At 43.3% G+C, this 22056-nt stretch overlaps 1 protein-coding gene across 8 annotated transcripts in view; it reads left to right on the forward strand.

Moving 5' to 3' along the window:
- slc30a9 (solute carrier family 30 member 9) overlaps nucleotides 1-22056 on the forward strand; it is a 181666-nt gene that overhangs the window by 142666 nt on the left and 16944 nt on the right. For 7 of the 8 annotated variants that reach the window (XR_015073915.1, XM_085969322.1, XM_085969338.1 and 4 more), the window contains 2 exons: nucleotides 2858-3023; nucleotides 15595-15724. Coding sequence is in view for 6 of the 8 variants with exons in the window: in XM_085969322.1 (XP_085825448.1) it covers nucleotides 2858-3023; nucleotides 15595-15724 (296 nt within the window). In the remaining 2 variants the exon portion in view is untranslated. Of the gene's footprint in view, nucleotides 1-2857; nucleotides 3024-9250; nucleotides 9655-15594; nucleotides 15725-22056 lie in introns of those variants that run through there. The other variant, XR_015073921.1, reaches the window with a different exon arrangement.

Here is a 22056-nt window from a genome sequence, read left to right on the forward strand (position 1 = left end):
TCCACCCTCTGTCTCTGTTTGCCTCCGCCTTCGCTGCTCGGCCCCGCTGCAGAGCCAGCCGATGGAGCCCCAGCCCGCCGCCCAGGAAGGATTATTGCAGTACCTGCCACCAGCTCGGCTAGCTGGTGAAACCACAGTTTTTTTTTTTTTTCTTTCTTGTTTTTCTTCGACTTTCGACTGAGGAATCGATCTCCTTGAGGTGCTGCCGAATTGCAGGTAAGTCCGTTTCCAATTCGTCGCCACTGTTGTATCTGTGTGTTAATGGAGACACGGAATGCAGGAGTTGGTTTCACAGGTGTTTACTGAACAAAGTCTGGAGGTGAACTAACAGATACAAGACACTATACAGGCTTATATAGCCCGAGTGGCCATTACCGGCATTACAGTACACGGGGCTCTTAAAGGCACATACACCACAAATGTCTCTCGGGATTATCGCACATTGGTTAGCTTCATTGACCACTGCACCCAATTTACCATTATCTGCAAACCTAAACATTTTGGACCATATTCCATCCTCCACTTCATTTGTAAAAATTAGAAACAACAGCCCCAACACCAATTCCTTTGAGACGCTGCTGGTTTATACTCCGACGCCTTTCCTCACAACACCTCACTTTCTACCTTTTCAAGTGTGCATTAATTTGTCATCTGAATCGTGGCCACACAACTTCTGAATTAATCTATCATGTGGGACAGGGTAAAGTGTCATTTACCAGACCTGTAATCTCAAAAATTCAGTAAATTGGTCAGACGTAACTTGGTCCTTCTGACACCATGCTCGATCTCCCAAACCAGACCCTGTCCTTTCAGAAGATCGATTATGATATCCCTTTCCAAACCTCCTTCACATTCAAGGTAAGGAGCGTTTAAAATTGGTTAAATTAGAGAAACCTAGAGAACCATAATGGGCCGGATATTCCGACCCCCACGGGTGCATACAAGGTGTGTACTAAGTGCCAGTTTCAGGCATGCGAAGCACCAGGCGTAAGGCCTGCTTTTACCAGCATAAGAGTTTAAAAAAATAAAAAATAAAAATTTTCATTTATAATTTAAAAATACTTTTTTTTAAAAAGTAAGTTTATTTTTAGCCCTGTAAAAAACTTAATTTTTTTCAAAAAATTAAATTTTTGTTTAGAAATATTTAATTTAATCTAATTTTAAATATGTGATTTTTTAAAAATGTATTTAATGTTTAACTATTTTAAGTGATCCCCATTCATACTTTTGACAGAACTATGCGTAGAGACCTGTCAAAAGTGTGCAGGGGGGATCCCTTCTTTGATTGGTTCCCCATGGCCCATGTGATCCCAGGGACACTTGAGAACTGCCTGTGCCCCTGGGATATCTGGGCCTCTGCGCACGCGGACCAGAAGAGGCCCAGGATCGGAAGCCTCGCGACCAACGGAGCCAGCAGGTAAGTGCGTAGATTTTTCCTGATCGGAGGCATCCACACGCAGGAAGCCTCCGATCGGAAAATCCGGCCCAATGTCTGAATTTGAAAAAAATGGTGTGTATTTAAAAAAGCAGTATTAATTTTAATCCTACAAAAAAGTATATGTTGATTCAGCATATTTTCACATCACTGTCATCTTAAGAGTTGAAACAAAATAACTTTTTACTTCAGCTTACATGCAAATAATATGTTAACATTTGTTACAGCTCTTAATACCCAGATTTCAATGTGAGGGTTCACAAATAGGTTGCATTTTTAACGTGACATTATCATCCCACTGTTGTATAAAATAACTTTTTATTAAATGATGCAATAGTACTATATTAATGGGTTTTTGATGAAGAAAATTTCTGATGTGCTTCTAGTGAGCAGGGCTCCTCGCTGGAAGCATGAAGTCACAAAGTTTTCCCTTTAGTGAGTTGGAAGTTTATGGAATTTGACCAGAGATGATAAATCAAGATTTAATTTATTTTTTAATTAAACAGTTTCTAAACAAGATATCCTGGGGGATTGATTGTGAGGGTAGGAGGATAGGTCCTTGAGGCTATGTTATTTTTCATCGCCTGATCTTGTGTTTTCATTGCCTAATATGAGCTAAGTAGTTGTAAATTGAAAGAAATAATGGTTTTTTTTTAAAAAGTGCAGCTAATTTATAAATCAATATCTGTATCTTCCAAAAACAAAATACTGCAGATGCTGGAAATCTGAAATAAAAACAGAAAATACTCAACGAGTCAGACAGCATCTGTGGGGAGAGGGAAACAGATTCCAAATCATAACCACTGCTCCCATTTTATTCAGACAGCAGCTGTTGGTAATGATTCTGCTGTAGTCATTTACAGCTCCTCTAGACCCTTTTGATTCATTTCTGTTGCCCCATTACCACGCACCATCATCCCTTTAATCACTCCGACCTTCCACCCTATCACAGATCTTCCCTTTTGTTCTTACCTCCCCTCGCCCCTCTTTTCCCCCCCCCCCCCCCCCCAGCCTTTCCCTCTAACTTTTTCCAGCTCTAATGAAAGGACATTGACCTGAAACGTTAACTCTATTTCTCTCTCCACAGATGCTGCCTGGCCTGAAGAGTATTTCTAGCATTTTCTGTTACTATTTCTGTATCTTCCATGTTAGCACTTTACACTTGATAATTCAAATGTATACTTGTGCCATGTTTTAGTGTCTGTACAAGCAGCTCTACACAACCTGTTTTTATGAAGCAGAGTCCATGGCGCCAGATACAAACAATGCAGAGTATAGGTTTATTTGTGCTTTAATGGTTGTACAGTTGCCTAAAATTTAGGATTGGAATGTTCCCACATGTACTTTGTTTAAATGCTTTGGTGTCTGGTACTACTGAGCAGCTTAAGCAGTTACTCACGCTCTGTGTTTCCTTTTACTCAGGTAATCCCTTTTATGATAGCATTGGCTCGCTTGGTGTTGGAACCCTCTTGGGTACAGTTTCAACATTCTTGATCTACTCAAACACTGAGGCTCTGATTGGGAGGTCTATCCAGCCAGAAAATGTACAAAGGCTTACTGATCTTCTGGAGAATGACCCTTCAGTAAGGTAATTGGGTGGGTTACTCTGTCATCCATAGGGAATAGGGGAAACCTAAATAGCTGCTAAATAAGTTATTTTGAAGTGGTGAATCCAATAAATTGTGGCGCATATAGAGGCAATTTTTCTTCTGGGATGCAAAAGATTGCTTGGGTATGTGGTGGAGACTGCCCTTTTTCCACCATTTAAATTAATGGGCGAGAAAAAGGGCAAGCTCTGTTACAGGCATTTGATTTTTTTGTCCAATTTTCCTCTGTGCTGCAACCAGATAATCCTTTACATCCAAGTGCAATTAGAGGACAATCTGACATTTATGTTTTGTATGACTGATTATGATTTTTGTTAAAACTGTAGCATCATAATGGAAGTTCTGGTTCTCAATTGTATCAGCAAGGAAGATGAGAATGTAGGAGAAAAGGAGCAAAAATGTCCTTAACAATGATCAAACACTAAAATAGAGACTGTGATGTATAAAAGTTAATGGGGTTGATAATGCAAAGCTCAGCATCCATGGGATTGCTCAGTATGCTGTTCTGCCATTGTGCGATAAAACATGACTGAAGTGCGCTTCCTGTCATGCATTAGGTTATTTTATGGCCCTGACTTCAATGCAAGTTAAGGGCTGTCTCACAATGTGGGTTAGGGTTAGTTTCTAGCAAGCACTTCAGAAGAGGCCTACATAAGAAATTTCAAATTTTGTTCCTGGTAGCCCCCTCCTATTATAATACCATAAAACTTTTTACCCATTGCCTTCAATCACCAATTCTTGAAAGGAGATTTAGGACCTCATTGCATTTTTTAAAAATAGCAGTGCTTTAAGGGCAGCCAGTAGGCCTTTACTGGTACCTGACATTCTTTCCCAAAGCCCTGTGATGTATCCAGTTTGTCATGTACAATGCACCAGGAGCACCACAAAATTATTTAAATGAGCTGATTTAAAATTATTGTACAAAGTCATCTCACTTTGGAGCAGCACTTCTAGCAAATCTGCCAGAGGACTGCATTACCCGTTGCATTACTTGGGTTCATAACGTTGCCTCGGTGTGTTGAAATTATTGGAGCAGCTGTTTTTTTTTCTAATCACTTTATTTGGATAGGTAATATTACAGTGCAGGAATACACATACCATTAGTTAAGACTGGACTGCTGGGTAACAAACGATGGAATTTGAAACTGACAGTCAATTGGGCACCAGACATGCAGACGAAAATACTGCAGGTTGATCTGACCAGAAGCAGACGTTCTTTTCTAGTTAGCAATATAATGTATTGAAAGAGAGCACGGAACTAATCTCACCGTTTTCTTTTTGGTATGGCATAAGAATTCATTGCAACTGTTCTACAGAAGTAAAGTTCAGAGTTAGACAGTGGACTAGTAGGCCACTGTACCAACATGCATTTTGTAATGAAGTAATAAAACATAGTTTTGCGACCATGATTCCCCACACAGCTGATCTTAGCTTGTCGGGGGAGCATGAGATACTTCAGGATGCTGCTGCATACTTAGCCATTTGATTACTCAATGACATGGCCAGATATCTGTTGACAGTTTACTTGCCTACCTTCTTAGAGGAGAAGTCTAAAAGGTGTTACAAGGAGGGAAAAATAACAAATGTAGATTATTAAATTAGAACAGACACCTGCATTTTTCTGACATGCCATTCTTAAACAGCCTGGCTATTTGTATGTTATTAGAAGTCTTAAATCTGCATATCCTTATGTCTGTAAAATCTTACATCACACTTTTGTGTCAACTTTTTCAGCGCATCAGTTTTGCATCTCCCAGCTCCTCGGCCTCTACTCCGAGAAAGCCCTGTACTCCAACCAACTCTGCTTCTCTTCTCCCAAATTGCCATATGTTTTGCTGTTTAACTGTAAAGAATAATATAAAATCCAAGTATTGTGTAAAAATAACAACAGAATGTATGTCTTTGAAATGAGGATTGAATTACAGCTGCTTTCCCTGGTCTAATTATCCTCCACCCTCTAATGCTGTTTCACCTGAAGACTACACTTGGTCTTGACTGACTGACTGTGTAGGATATTGATTAGTCATAGAATAGTACAGCACAGGAGGAGGCCATTCGGCCCATTAAGTCTGCACCGGCTCTTTCGAAGAGCAATCTAGTTTGTCCCACTTCCCTGCTCTTTCCCCATATCCCTGAAATTTTTTCTCCTTCAAGTATTTATCCAATTACCTTTTGAAGGCTACTATTGAATCTGTATCCACCACCCTATCAGGCAGTGCATTTCAAATCCTGACCATTCATTGCGTAAAAAGTTTCTTCCTCATTTCGCCTCTGGTTCTTTTGCCAATCACCTTAAATCTGTGCCGTCTAGTTATCAACCCTTCAGCCATTGGAAACAGTTTCTCTTTATTTACTCTATCTAAATCCTTCAAAATTTTAAACATCTCTATCAAATCTCCTCCTAGCCTTCTCTGCTCCAAGGAGAACAACTCCAGCTTCTCTAGTCTAGCCACATAACTGTATTCCCTCATCCCTGGAACTATTCTAGTAAATCTCTTCTGTACCCTCTCCAAAGCCTTCATATCCTTCCTAAAGTGTGGTGCCCAGAATTGGACACAATACTGGGCTGTGGTCGAACTAGTGTTTTATAAAGGTTTAGCATAACTTCCTGTCTTTTGTACTCTATGCCTCTATTTATAAGGCCCAGGATGATAAAACAAAGCATGTTTTATTAACTGCTTTGTTAACCTGCCACCTTCAAAGATTTGTGCACAAACACGCCCAGGTCTCTGTTCTTGCACCCCCTTTAAAATTGTATAATTTAGTGTGTATGGTCTCTCCTGATTCTTCCTACCAAAATTGATCACCTCACGGTTCTCTGCATTGAATTTCATCATCATGTGTCTGCACATTCCACCAGTCTGCGAAACAGCTATTCACTACAACTCTGTTTTCTATCCCTTAGCCAATTTTGTATCCATGCTGCTACTGCCCCCTTTTATCCCATGGGCTTCAATGTTGTTAACAAGTCTAGCATGTGGTACATTATCAAATGCCTTTTGAAAGTCCATATACACACCATCCTTCCTCTCTGTTACCTCATCAAAAAACTCAATCAGTAAGTCAAACACAATTGGCCCTTAACAAATTTGTGTTGGCTCTCCTTTATTAGTCCATGCTTGTCCAAGTGGCTGTTAATTTTCTCCCGGATTATTGTTTCTAAAAGCTTCCCCACCACCGATGTTAAACTGGCTGGCCTGTAATTGCCAGGTTTATCCTTCTTTTTTTGAACAAGGGTGTAACATTTGCAATCCTCCAGTCCTTTGGCACCACCCCTGTATCTAAGGAGGGTTGGAAGATGGTGGCCAGCACCTCCACAATTTCTACCCTCACTTCTCTCAGCAGCCTAGGTTACATCCCATCCGGGCCAGGGTGACTTATCCACTTTAATTACCGCCAGCCTGTCTAGCACCTCTTTATTTTTATCTCAATCAGTATCCCAGTGAATTCCTCATTTACCATAGCTTTGGCAAAGTCCTCTTCCTTGGCAAACACCGATACAAAGTATTCATTTAGTACCTCAGCCATGCCTTCTGCCTCCACCAATTGTTCTCCATTTTGGTCCCTAATCAGTCCCACCGCTCCTCTGACAACCCTTTTACTGTTAATATGCCTATGGATGACCTTTGGATTCCCTTTTATGTTGGCCGCCAATTTATTCTCGCACACTCTCTTTGCCCCTCTTATTTCCTTTTTCATTTCTCCTCTGTACTTTTTATATTCAGCCTGATTCTCCCTTGTTTTATCAAGCTGACATCTGTCATACACCCCCTTTTTCTGCTTCATCCTACTCTCCAGCTTCTTCTTCATCCAGGGAGTGCTGGCTTTGGTTGTCCTCCCTTTCCCCCTTATAGGAATGTACCTAGACTGGACCCGAACCATCTCCTCTTTAAAGGCCGCCCATTGTTCCATTACAATTTTGCTTGCCAGTCTTTGACTCCAATTTACCTGGACCAATTTGTTGAAATTAGCCGCCCTCCAGTTAAGTATTTTTATTCTAGATTGCTCCTTGCCCTTCTCCATAACTAATCTAAACCTTACGAGACCATGATCAACATTTCCGAGATGCTCTCCAATTGTGACATTCTCCACTTGACCCACTTCATTCCCAGGACTAGATCCAGCAATGCCTCCTTCCTCGTTGGGCGGGAAACATACTGATCGAGAAAAGTCTCCTGAACACACTTCAGAAATTCCTCCCCTCTCTGCCCTTAACACAATCACTGCCCCATTCAATATTGGGGTAGTTAAAGAGTCTCATTATCACTATTCTATAGTTCTTGCACCTCTCAGTAATTTCTTTGCAAATCTGCTCCTCTATCTCCTGTAAAATACACCAAGTAGTGTAATAGCTCCTTCATTTTTTCTCTCCTACAACCAAAAAGACTCTGGCCTAGATTTTCACTGTGCCGTGAGGCGGGCTTTTAGGCGTGCGGAGGGCAAAAATCCCGAATTCGGGGGTCCCGACACCATCCCGTCCAAAACCCACCTCCACGTAAGTTTCAAAGGAGGCGGGTACCCACCCTGCACTGGGACCCGCCGACCCGAGGCGGGAAGGGATTGGTGCCAATTAACTACCTGTTAACAGGTAGTTAACGGGCAGTTTTTAGCCTAATCCCTATTTTGAGGGGTGTCGTGTGGGATTTCCGACGGCTCCAAACCACGCCAGGTTAGAGCAGGCGGGCCGTCGGGTTGGAGGGGTCGCGATGTCGGTGTTCAGGTGAGTGATGAGTGCAAAGGTAAGTGTGTTTGGTGCGTCTAAAGTGTGTAAAGAAGTTTAAATTACCTGTACTTACCTTAACAGCCTTTCTTCCTCTAGGCGTCGAGAGTCCATCACTCAGCCGGCACTGAAAGCTGAATGGCTGCGATCTGTCAAAAGTGACAGTCTTCAGCTTTCAGTGCCGGTGAGAGTTCTAACTGAGTCTGTGTAGAAGGACTCGGGTTAGAAGTCAGACTTCAAACAGCTGTGAAACACTGATATTTCATCTGTCAACACCTCTAGACAGATGAAATTTCAGTCTGTGACGTCACCTGTTGCCGGGTGGCCCTTAATTGGCCTGCTGAGTCCGCTGGGCGGGCTCAACAAGGTCAATCAAGGGAAAATCACGTGGATTGGCCGGACGTCGATGGAGGCGGAACTAAAACCCGAAAGTTGTAGTCCCGCCTCCTTCCCGACTGCTGAATGAAAATCCAGCCCTCTGTCTTTGATCCCTCAAAGACATTCTCTCTTTCTAGCACTGTAATATTTTCATTAATCAAAACTGCTACCCCTCCTTTTTTTCCTTCCCTATCTTTCCTGAATACCTTGTACCCAGGCCTATTAAGCATCCAATCCTCCCTTTTTTGATCCAGGTCTCAGTTACCGCCACTACATCATAATTCCCATGTGGCTATTTGCGCCTGCAGCTCACCAACCTTACTGACCACACTTTGTGCATTTACACAACCTAACTTAGACCTCTTTGTAATTTCTATGATTCCCTCCTAATTCTGTATTACTTCTAACCCTAACTGTATCTCCCAGTCCTCTGTGCACCTTGTTTCTACTTTTTAATACTACATCCTGGTGCTCAATCCCCTGCCAAATTAGCATAAACCCACCCCCCCCCCCCCCCCCCCAAACACTAGTTAACCTGCCCGCAAGGATATTGGTCCCAGCTCTATTCAGGTGCAACCTAACAGGTCCCTCCTGCCACAGAAGTGGTCCCAATGTCCCAGGAATCTGAAGCCCTCCTTCCTGCACCATGTCTCTAGCCATGCATTAACCTGCCTATTTCTACTCTTACTAGCGTTAATGACAATATAAAGTATTGAGTTAGGCATATCGCATCTAAATGTCCATGTCATGCCATAAATCATCCGTCGCACTTTAAATATATTATAAAGTCATTCTGATTGGTTTAGGTAACCACCGTCTGCTCAATTAACATAGTAGAGGTAGGAAATGCCAATCAGGAGCTAAAAACATGAGTCAGGCCATTTAATTTTCTGTTTCTCCCCGGGGAGGGGGATGCGGCAGAAGTTGGGCAATATTGTTTTCTTGACCTGTTGGTAAAAACTTAAATAATTTGCGAACAAAATCTTTAAACTTGTCCACATTTCTCTTGTGCTGTTGAAAATATGTCTATTGTGTTCTACTCAGGCCTGAGTTTTCTTCTTTTGTGGAGCATTTTTGTACACCTTGGCCTTACCTATCATTATTTTTCAGGCTCTGTGCAAGTGACCTTGGTGCCAGCTGCCCAGCAAGTTACTCTACCTTATTTACTGTGAGAGTGTGAGCTTGTGGCATTGAGAGCTTGACCAAGAGGGCCAGAAAGTTTGAGACATGCAAACAGGTGGCTTTTCATATGGGGCACCAATGCTCCAGGATGAGGAGTGGAGATGCTATCTGGCCCAGGGCAGAAATTCTCTTGCCAAAGTTAATGTTGACCAGGAGGATTGAGAAGCCGTGCTGGGACCGAGTTCTTATTGATGGCGGGTGAGCCAGTGCCACTGGCAGAGAATGAGGCAATGTTTACAGGAGGTGGCTGGTGCCAGGCTTTATTGTAACTGTCACCTGATATGTCTGAAGACAGGATGTTATGGCTAAAAGGTCGTGGGAACTCTTTGCTGGTGAGTGCTGCAGATTCAGTGGTGCTTCTGGAAACTGATGCCAGATTGAAGTCCAGAGCTGCTGCCCCAGCTTTCTCCCCAACTCACAAAGTTACTGCTAACTGTTCCGGAGAACCCGGTTCAAAACTGGGCACCAGTTTCTCCTCGCTCTACACGGTAGTCAGCTGCAACTCCAGCAACCCAGCTGTAGCTTTCTGTTTGAGTAATAATCAGGTGATGCATAACATAAGTCACAAATAACTCTGCAAACTCCAATGTAATTCAGATTTTGCAGGATCATTCTGGCTTGCTGTAATACAAAGATCCCTCATTTCAAAGCTCCCAACTCTAATCCCCTTGAATGTTTCTGTAACCTACCCCCTCTCTCCCACTGCATGTCTTCCCCACTACCACATAATATTTCACTTAAGTAGTCTACTTCTCTTAATTCAGTTACTTAGTTCAAATTATTTGATAATTCAATTTTTAGCTCTAAATTCCCACCTTGCTTCCACAACCTAAACTGTCTCTCACCCCACCCTCCTTTCCACCACTGCAACAGTGTATCCTCTAACTTGCTGAGCAATGTCAATGGAAATCTGCTGGTCTTGTACTGTACTTGAGATATTTAAAATACAGAATTAGCATAAAAGATGTAGTAAACAAGAATTGAAATTTCCTTGTTAAGATAGAAATGTAGGCGCTTGATTTAGTATTTCAGTAAATAATGTATTTGACAGTTTATTTGAAATTAATTAAAATCTCCTGAATAGACTCTCACATAGTGAAATGGCATGAATTTGCATACTGAATGTTTTATAAGATTACATAAGTTGTAGTTGAGCCATAGTGGTAAAGTTTCATTCAAAGTTAAAGTAATTCTGTCTCTGTTAAAAGTAAACTGTAAATTTCAAATTCAGACTTTGATTGATTAGCTGCAACATGCAATGTATTGAACTGCCACATCCTACGAGCAATGTATTCTTTCAGTTAGGAAAGGAATTCCCTTGCCAGACTTTTGATGACCAAGTCATTAAAGCTGCATGATCCCAGAATTGAACTTGCCAACATTACTATTGAACACTGACAATAAAATATTAACTGTGACAATCAGTTGAATACAGTGGTTTTGCAGTGTGGATTTTCAAACCAAAATAAACCTTACTGTTAACAGGAACTGCTCTTATATAAAAAAAGATTTTACTCAATATTGGTTCTGAATCATATATGCACTCTAGAAAATTGGTATTGAGTTATTGGTTTTTCAAGAAAAATGACCTGTAAAACACTGAGCATAAGAACCACAAAATCCAGGCAAACATTAGGTAGCTGATGGTTACAGTCAAGGCATCAAGGGTTATTGTGTCACATTAGACCATGTGACTTACTGGTGTGAAAACAAAAACAAAATATTTTAACGGGATATAAATGAACTGCATAAAAACCATACTGGTCAGGAGGGTCCCAGGTTTGATTACTGGTCTCTATTGGGTGTAGCAATTGCCGAGGGAGAGAAAAATATGAAACCGATCCTCCATATACCACTAGAATACGAAAAGCATTATGCAGGAAACCACATGACTGGCAATTGGCCCATGATGATTTTGACATCGGCATGTGATAAAGCCAAATTATGTCTGCTCAAATGGTACCCATACTTCTGTGTGTAGTATAAAACCACTGAGTGCGCGTTAGAGCTGCAGGTCATTTTTCCTCAGCCAGAACAGCATTCTTCTGTTTATGTTCCAACACAGCTCAAAGACCATTTGTTTACTGTAACTCTTTCATCCTTGTTCTTGTTAGTTATTAAATTTCAAATATTCAAGCATTTTATAGGAACAAGAAGCATGCCATTCAGCCCCTCGAGCCTGTTCCACTATTCAATTAGATTATAACTGATCTGTACCGTCAACTTCCTTTTACTCGCCTTGGATCCATATCCCTGTCAATCTTAGTCTTGAAAATTTCAATTGACCCAGCATGCACTGCCTTTTGCGGGAGATATACTTAATAGTTTGGGTGCAGCCTTGGGGCACTGCTCTGAATTCACCGATTGACATGAACTTCCCTATCAAGGTCAAGAACACTAACTGAAGCATGGCATCTAATATACCTCCAGCAATTTCAACTTTGAATGTTATTAAAAGTTTTATGTTTAATTGCCTGGCACAGCAGGTGTCCAGTCCAGAGGCTAGATACAGGACAACTGTTACATCCACTCTTTATTTTGCAGTCATGACTGAGACAGAGGCATCTTTCATCATAAAGTATAAATATCAATCACAGACGGGATCAAAGACATCAGATTGGGCTCTCAGAAAACTTGTCCCCAGCCATACATGGTCTTTCAGATCAAAACTTTGCGATGAGAGCTTTTCTTGCAGAATCCCCTGATGACCTGACAATCCTAAACAATTAGTTCTGTCTCCTTCTCGCAACCAGTTATTCAATATTAAGTATTTGTCCTCTATGCTAACATAAAAGGGAATCCAAAAGTCTTCTATAGGCATATAAATAATAAACGGGTAGTAAGAGGAGGGGTGGGGGCTGATTAGGGACCAAAAAGGAGACCTACGCATGGAGGCAGAGAGTGGTGAACCTGTGGAATTCTCTACCACAGAAGGCAGTAGAGGCCAATACATTAAATATATTCAAGAAGGAGTTGGATATATTTCTTAAGGCTAAAGGGATCAAGGGGTATGGGGAGAAAGCAGGGACCGGGTACTGAATTTGGATGATCAGCCATGATTGCATTGAATGACGGAGCAGGCTCGAGGGGCCGAATGGCCTACTCCTGCTCCTATCTTCTATGTTTCTATACGTGGCTGAGGTACTAAATGAGTACTTTACATCTGTCTTCTTTACCAAGGAAGAAGATGCTGCCAAAGTCATAGTGAAAGAGGAGGTAGTTGTGATACTGGCTGGGATAAACATTGATAGAGGAGGTACTAGAAAGGCTGGCTGTACTAATTAAAGTAGATAAGTCACCAGGACCGGATGGGATGCAACAAATGATTCTGAGGGAGGTACGGGTGGAAATTGCGGAGGTTCTGGCCATAATCTTTCAATCCTCCTTAGATACGGGGGTGGTGCCAGAGGACTGGAGAATTGCATATGTTACACCCTTGTTCAAAAAAGGGTGTAAGGATAAACCCAGCAACTACAGACCAGTCAGTTTAACCTCAGTACTGGGGAAGCTTTTAGAAACGATAATCTGGGACAAAATTAACAGTCACTTGGACAAGTGTGGATTAATTAAAGAAAGCCAGCACGGATTTGTCAAAGGCAAACTAACTTGATTGAGTTTTTTGATGAGGTAACCGAAGGGTTGATGAGGGCAATGCGGTTGATGTGGTGTACATGGACTTCCAAAAGGCGTTTGATAAAGTACCACATAATAGGCTTGCCAGCAAAGTTGAAGCCCATGGAATAAAAGGGACAGTGGCAGCATGGATACGGAATTGGCTAAGTGACAGGGAACAGAGAGTAGTGGTGAACTATTGTTTTTCGGACTGGAGGAAGGTATATGTGGTGTTCCCCAGGGGTTGGTACTGAGACCACTGCTTTTCTTGATATATATTAATGACTTGGACTTGGGTGTACCGGGCACAATTTCAAAATCTGCAGATGTCACAGATGAAACTTGAAAGTATAGTGAATAATGAGGAGGATAGTGATAGACTTCAAGAGGACATAGACAGGCTGGTGGAATGGGCGGACACGTGGCAGATGAAATTTAATGCAGAAAAGTGCGAAGTGATACATTTTGGTAGGAAGATCAAGGAGAGGCAATATAAACTAAAGTGTACAATTCGAAAGGAGGTGCAGGAACAGAGACACCTGGGGGTATATGTGTACAAATTGTTGAAGGTGGCAGAGCAGGTTGAGAATGCGGTTAAAAAAGCATACAGGATCCTGGGCTTCATAAATAGAGGCGCGAAGTACAAAAGCAAGAAGCTATGATGAATTATAAAACACTGGTTTGGCCTCAACTGGAGTATTGTGTCCAATTCTGGTGTGAAGGCCTTGGAAAGGATGCAGAAGAGATTTACAAGAATGGTTCCAGGGATGAGGGACTTCAGTTACGTGGATAGACTGGAGAAGCTGGGGTTGTTCTCCTTAGAGCACAGAAGGTTGAGAGGAGATTTGTTAGAGGTGTTCAAAATCATGAGGGGTCTAGACAGAGTAGTTAGAGAGAAACTGTTCCCATTGGCAGAAGGGTCGGGAACCAGAGGACACAGATTTAAGGTGATTTGGCAGAAGAACCAAAGGCAACATGAGAACTTTTTTATGCAGCGAGTGGTTATGATCTGGAATGCACTTGACTGAAAGGGTGGTAGAGGCAGATTCAATTGTGGCTTTCAAAAGGAAATTGGATAATATTTGCATGGCTATGGGGGAGTGGGACTCGCTGAAGTGCTCTTGGAGAGCCAACACGGACTTGAAGGACCGAATGGCCTCCTTCTGTGCTGTAACCATTCTATGATTCTATGTAGACTTGGCAACTAACCACTTAAGCACTCCACTTAGACAGAGGTGACTCATTTGCATTTTGAAGTAGCAGTCTTGGTACCAGCCAAAGATAACCAGTTCCCTTCAATACTAAGGAACTGAGAGAATCTCTTCATGCATTGAGTTGTGTATGGTGTGCACTTTTTCTAAGTGTCACACTTTTTTTCCTTAAAACTTTTCCATAATGCCTGCTTGTCACATTTAATCATTTTAATTATATTATTGTTATATTAAGTTTTTTCAGCATTATACAGCATAAAAAGGGCTAATACACGGCATTCCCCTGGATCTGCTCACAGCCCGAGTATTGAATATAGAATTAGTTTAGGACCATATCCTCATTTAGGTAATATAAAACAAAGTGGTATTTGCTTCGTGCTTTGCAGTCGAATGTGATATTTGTTTTACATCTAAAACAGCAGTATGGCAGCTTCAGCAATTATCAGTGCAGTGTTCCAATGATGATGGGGTTTAAAGGGACAACCAGCAACTTCAGCTTTTATAGTGAGGTGATTTTTGATAAGTATGGCAACAATTTTGAGGCAGAAACAGCAGCTTTGACTGAAAATCCAGTCTTCTCTTACCATGCACAAATTTCTGCCCCTTATTTTATGTGAACATCAAATCCGAGGCAGTTGTCGAGGCTTCTCCACCAGATGCAAATGACTTGAACCCAGAAATTAAGAACATAAGAAATAGGAGCAGGAGTAGGCCAATCGGCCCCTCGAGCCTGCTCCGCCATTCAATAAGATCATGGCTGATCTGATCCTAACCGCCAATCCACTATCACAGAACCATCTCCTGAATCTAACAGAATTAGACACACGAAATAGGAGCAGGACCAGGCTACACGGCCCCTGGGCCCGCTCCGCTACCCACAGGGCCATGACCGCTCCGCACCTAGACTCATGTCCAAATTCCTGCCCGCTCCCCGTATTGTTGTCCCCAATGTGTATAAGATAGTGGCAGAGTGAGTGCGATTAAAGTTGCATGCACAAGGCAGTGAATGTAAATGTAAGCATACACTGTTCAGAAGAGATGGGGAAGATGCTGAGTACATATTAAATAGGGCTCACAAATGAAATGGGGCTAGTCCAAATTCTTTCTGTTCTATTAAGTCCAGTTTGTCAGTCATAACGCCTTTTGGGTATTCATGGTTCTTGGGTATGGAGAACAACCCAGAGCTGCCCTTCACCATAGGGAAGTACCTAACCTCTGCTCAGCGTCTCATCCATGCAACCCAACCAACATCAAGAACTCCGAAGTATTCAGTGCAGATCCACACCAACACACTGTGGTGTAATGTATTGTTCCCCTTGCATGACCAAATGCAGTGTTAAATTATGTTTATTGTATTCTGCTATTTTTTTTCCTTTCCCACTAAAATAGTCTCTTTGTATTCTGTAAAATATTTATTTTAGATATTAATGACTCATTTAATCTCATCAGGGCTGTGCATGATGTAAAGGCCACTGACATGGGTATGAGTACAGTACGATTTAAAGCAGAAGTCGATTTTGATGGAAGAATAGTGACGCGATCTTACCTGGAGAAGCAAGACATTGACGTGATCTTAAATGTATGTAATATTGTCAGTAAAACACTGACTATGTGGACATATGCCATTCTGTTATGATACATAAAGCTGTAATATCTGTTGGCGTTCAAAGATTAGAAGGGGAGGAGGTTTTAGTCTCACTAGTAACGTTGCCTTAAGCAAGAATATAAACGATTACTTATCCCACAGTGGTAAAAAAATGAATTTTAAGTATACTTCTGACACATATTCATGACACTTTCTTTTGGAGCACTGGGGAAGAACAGCCACATGTAATACTGAATTTTAATGCAGCTTCTTTTCACTGGTTACACATATTCCAGAAAACATGTAAAATGGATGTTCATCATGGCCTTCACCCAACCGTCAGGACATGGGGTCTATGCTTTTCAGAAAAAATAGTGTACTACAGGTATAGTGCCATGTTTTGTGGGTGACTTTATAGGTACTGCTGAACTGTTAGATGATGCAGCTCATTAGAGAAGATTTTGTCTGTTCCTGCCTTCTCCATAATTCTGTGTCACTTCTAATGGGTGGATCAAAATCTGATGTTTTTCCACGCTGCTAAATATTATTAATGTCATAATGTAAGGAACACAATCTTGCCCAGGTTTCCTAACTTGCTGGCACAAACTGTTAAAATATCCATAAAATAACAGGCTGCTGCTGTCAATTTATTTTTGGGCCATATATATTTGAAGTGACTCTTTGAAATTTTTAAAATTTGATGGATTAGGAACAAAAATCTGTTCAATGTAGTTTTAGATGCAGTGTAGAATCTGGGCTATAAATTGCAAATGGTGTGTATATTATTTTATTGCTGTTTGGGCAGATGTCCTGTGAGGACCACTTAATTTTACATTTCAATTTGTTATATTTCCATTGACTCGTTTTATTTATTATTTCCCCTTGAAAGTTCATCTGTTCTATTACGTATCTGTTGGAACTTCTTTTCAGCTCAGCCCTAAAAAGCTTCCAAGCTAGTGAATACAGTTCCTTAGGGCTGGATTTTGTCACTGGGGCGGGCTGGGGTAGTGTAATCCGCTTTTCGTGTTAGCCACCCGATTCTAAATCGATGTGGGAGAATGAAGCGATTTTAACTTAAGTGGGCAATTGAGTTCCAGTGTGTGGGAACCCATGGCCCAATTAGTTTTTTCAGTCTGAAACTCTCCTCCAATGACGTCATCATTGCTGCTGCATTTAAGGTCTGCAACAAGCCTTGCTTCTTCTGCAGACTGCCAACCTTTTGGCCTTTCATGTTAGAGGGACCTGGAGGCAGAATGACCAGTGAGAGACCTAGGTCTGCTCCCAGGTTTGATGACGTTGCCCTGCAAGCTTTAGTGGAGGGAGCAAGAGCAAATAAAGAGGTGCCCTTCCCTTCAGGGAAGAAGAAGCTTCCCCAGCAGACCAAGGCTGTGTGGATCCAGGTGGCCCAGGAGGTCAACTCTTTGTCGATAACCCGCAGAACCTGGCTTCAGTGCAGGAAGAGGTTTCATGACCTGCGCACTGGAAAAGTGAGTATGACTTTCCCATCACCCTCAATCTGATCCCCATTGCCTCTCCTCACCAGCACTCCGCTTTAGCAATCTCTTCCTCCACATCCCACTTGACACTGACATCCATGCACCCTTACCCATTACACCTCTCTCTATGGTCACATTCACCTAACTATTCGACTATGCAGCCCTCACACTCCCGATCACTGTGATGCTATGAAAACAACTTGCAACACACAGGGAGGGCTTGGTCTTGCCACCTCACTCCATCTTTGTCTCCATCTAAGCATCTATGCTATGGATTCTCTGTGCTCACTCCTACATTCTCACTCAAACTCCACTTGTCTCCCTCATTGCAGGAAAAGAGAGCTCACAATAAGCAGGAAAGAGCAAGGACAGGAGGAGGGCCACCCTCAGTAGCCCAGCTCACCCCCTGGAAGGATGCGATCCTGGAGATCGTGGGAGTGGAGGACGATGCGCAAGTGGGGGACGGACAGACGGGCGCATCACAGCAAGCTGGTGACAGAATAGTTTTCCATCTCATTGACATTACATGAGTCGCTGATAATGATTCTGAAGCTCTAACAGATGGACTTATGATCATCTGCAATGTGCATGTAACCTTGGCATCACATCTCTGACTCCTTTACTCCCCCACAGGACCATCGACAGCACCCGTCCCCACTAGCCAGGAGGAAGAGCCTGAGCATCCTCTGAGGGCGCAGCGTCAGCAGAATTCAGCGCACCCAGCACCAGCGCAGACACTCACAGCTCGGTGGGACCTTCGCGAGATAGAGTAGTGTTGTCACCTGGTGTATCACAGCTCACAAGTGAGCATCAGCAGATTGTGGAGACAAGGACAGCAGTGGAGAGTCCTCATCTGAGGGCGCAGGACTCTGCCAGCTCGGCTCAGCTGCATGTTGACCCTCTGCCTCTGGGTCCATCCACAAGATCAGCGGTGCTGGAACTCCAGGAACAGATGCAGGAGTCTCTGGCAGGTTTTGTCTCCAGGGTCGCTGCGAGTGTGGAGCGAATGGAGGAGTCCATTGTGAACATGAACAGAGCCTTTGTGGAGTCATTGGCGCATGAACGCATCACCATGGAAAGGATGGCAACCTCCATGGAGGTGATAAGTCGCTAGAGTGCAGAAAACATGGTGAGTGTTCAGAGTAGACTGACCTCTGGAGGAGCGATGGTCATCTATTGAACAGAGAAACCAGACCTTCATGGAAGTCCTTCTGAGTAGGACTGCCAGTGCAGATACGGGTCCCCATGGCCCCCCTGATGTGCAGCAAGGTGCTCTCAAGCCACTTGCAAGCGCTGAGGGGGACCTGATCCATGAGAGGGAAGTTGGTGGCAGACATCAAGGAAGTGGGGGCTCCTCTCCAAGCGCTCACACTTCCATGCCACTGCAGAGCCCCACCAGAGTCCCCACCCAACTGAGATCGGCGTCTCAACCCCTGCACAGCCGCAGGAGCAGCAGAGTGTTGGCGAGCCCTCACGGGTTCACAACCCCAGAGGACACCCGCCAAAGGTGTCGAGACAGGAGCAGCAAGAAACTGAACAAGGGGCCTCCACATCTGCTGAAGCCACACGGGAAGCACCATGCAGGAGCACGCGTAAGAGAAAGATACTGCACAAATAGTCACAAGGGTAGTCACTTGGGTGAAATTTGATGTTTAATGTTAAAAAGCCATCAGATGGTTGCTGTAAATAAAAAATCTGATGGCTACTGCTGCAGTTGTGGCGTGTGTCATTTCGCTAATGGGACTTCCACATTGAGGGCTTAGGATTACTTGCAATTGTCAGTATGGTGGTCAAATTGTTAGGTATCCGCTGGTTCTTGGCCATTGCCGAAGCTCTGGTAAGAAGCTGCGAGGCAAAAGTGCTTGATTGGCTGGGCTAAGCAAATCTGTCCAAGATGAGTGCGTTCCTTGCATCCCGGGCAGCAATGTTCTTGCGTACTGCTGCCGCTAGTTGATGGGCCTCTGCAAGATGTTCGTTTTCGCTCTCCTCCTCCTCCACCTCTACTCCTCCTCCTCATCTGAGGAGGATATGTGAGGAGCCACTTGGTCCTCAGGAATGTGCAAGCCACGACACTGCCATGTTGTCAAGTGCACAGCAAACCATGACGATTCTGGAGACCCTGGCACTCCTGTTGCTGCTGATGTTGGTGCTGCTGCTGGTCTTCGTCTTCATCTGATGTCCAGAAGGGAAGGAAATAAATGTCTCCCATGCTTCTGGTATATGCCTCAGTTGAGGAAGCGCTCAGTCAAGGTGGCGAGAGGGGTTTCCCAGGAGGTCACACTGGAGATGGGCGTCAGGCTCCAAACTTCCACAGCTGTGGTTATGCCTTCTAAAAGTTCCCCCAGACCCGAGACAACAAAGTCCTGCCACCTGCAAATGATGGCTGATCAAATCTCCTATTTAATGGTGGAGCTGCAGCTAATAGTCAGCAATCCAATTGTGCTCCCGCCAGGTTTCACCGTTGTGTTTCAGAGCAGGCGTGCTTCACGTCAGAAAAGGGTTAAAATCACAAAGGCCTTTCAAAATGGGATAACAGAGGCAATTTAGTGCTTGTTAAGGGCCTATCCCGCCTCTTGGAGGCGGGAAGGAGACAGGAGCAGTAAACACGATTTCTTGAAAATTGCTTGGAGGCGGGGTTGGGCCCGCCCACCACTTTTTACAATTTTAACACCCCACACGCCTCCATTCCCGTCTCCATGGCCCTGTGAAATTCGAAACCTTAGTCTTAGCTGAGGAAAGGATTAGCATCTGCATTTGATATCAGGTGGACAAAGCCCACAACCCTGCCGAAGTGTCGCTACGGCAGACAACTTCCTGCTGAATGGCGTAGGCTGTCGACCAGCTCCCAGGTCTCGTGCCAACTATAGAGTGAAATTGGCAACTAGAAATACCTGAAGTTGCTCTTTTTTCACAATGCTTAGCAATACCTCAGTACCTCTCCACTGCATAAGTCACTGCACTTTATTGCATCCGAATCACTTTGGAATATTACTGAGAAACGAGACAAGAAACTATAAAGTCTTTCAATTTCAATTACTCGTCATTTTGCAAAACATTGATGCAAACTTGTGCTGTATTCCACTGGTGGCAGATAATGTGCTGCCCCTAGTGTTGAATCTGCGCATTTTGGAAATTGACTTTTAATAACAAAAACATTAAGAAGTACTGGCATATATACAATGGGTCGGAGGCTTCCCGCAGGTGCAAGCCCCCGACCTACACTTACCTAGCGCGCCTGCCGTTGTGTTGTGGGCCTGCATGGGATTCTGATTCTGGGCCTCCTCCAGCTGCTGGCGCGCAGTGCTTGCGTATCCCAGGGGTGCAGTTAGTTCGACGCGTCCCCTGGGATCACGACCATGGAGAGCCAATCGTAGCAGGGAATCTCCATTCATAAATTTGACAGGAAGACCTGTCAATCTGAATAGAGATCGGCCCCAAAACCTAACTAAAACTTCCAAATAAATTTTTTAAAAATCATCACATTTTTAAAATAACTATAAATTACATAAATTAATTCAAGTTTTTAACGGGGCTAAAAATAAACTTACGTTTCTTTAAAGTATTTTAAAATGATAAACCTGTGGAAAAAATGTTTTAATTTTACTTAATTAACCTCTTACCTTGTTAAAAGCAGGCCTAGGGAAGTTCCAGGCGTACGCGCTGCATCTCTGGCGCACGTGTTTGACCTCCGAACTCCTTCCTTCAAGGAAACTGAAGTTCCGGTTTCCAGTGCATGCACGAAACCGGCACTTTCGTTGGCCCTACGCTTGAGTACACAGCGCGTACTCACCCGCGGGGAGCCGAATTTCTGGCCCATTAGAACATAAGAAATAGGAGCAGGAGTAGGCCATACGGCCCCTCGATCCTGCTCTGCCATTCAATAAGATAATGGCTGATCGATATCTAATTCACTGTCCTGCCCTATCCCCATATCCCTTAATTCCCTTCGTGCCCAAAAATCTATCGATCTCAGTCTTGAATATACTCATCGACTGAGAATACCAAAGATTCACCACCCTCTGAGTGAAGAAATCTTTCCTCATCTCGGTCCTAAATGGCCGACCCCTTATCCTAAGACTATGACCCCTAGTTCTAGACTCTCCAGCCAGGGGAAACGGCATCTACCCTGTCAAGCCCTCTAAGAATTTTATACGTTTCAATGAGGTGACCTCTCATTCTTCTAAACTCCAGGGAATATAGGGCCATTCTACTCCATCTCTCCTCATAGGACAACCCTCTCAGTCAAAAGTTGCACCCCCTCTAAGGCAAGTATATCCTTCCTTAGGTAAGGAGACCAAAACTGTACACAGTACTCCAGGTGTGATTTTACCAAAGCCCCATATAATTGCAGCAAGACTTCCTTACTCTTCTATTCCAACATCCTTGCAATAAAGAAAGAAAGAAAGAGACTTGCATTTATATAGCGCCTTTCACGTCCCCTGGACGTCTCAAAGCGCTTTACAGCCAATTAAGTACTTTTGAAGTGAAGTGGAATCTCTGTTGTAATGTGGGAAACGCAGCAGCCAATTTGCACACAGCAAGGTCCCATAAACAGCAATGTGATAATGACTAGATAATCTGTTTTTGTTATGTTGGTTGAGGGATAAATATTGGCCAGGACACCGGGGATAACTCCCCTGCTCTTCTTCAAAATAGTGCCAAGGGACCTTTTACGTCAACCTGAGAGAGCAAACGGGGCCTCGGTTTAACATCTCATCCGAAAGACGGCACCTCCAACAGTGCAGCACTGCACTGGAGTGTCAGCCTAGCTTTATGTACTCAAGTCCCTGGAGCCCTAAAGGCTAATATTCCATTTGCCTTCCTAATTGT

This window comes from Somniosus microcephalus, chromosome 2 (genome assembly GCF_052327205.1).
Source record: "Somniosus microcephalus isolate GS21.2 chromosome 2, FLI_Smic_1.0, whole genome shotgun sequence".
Lineage (NCBI taxonomy): Eukaryota > Metazoa > Chordata > Chondrichthyes > Squaliformes > Somniosidae > Somniosus > Somniosus microcephalus.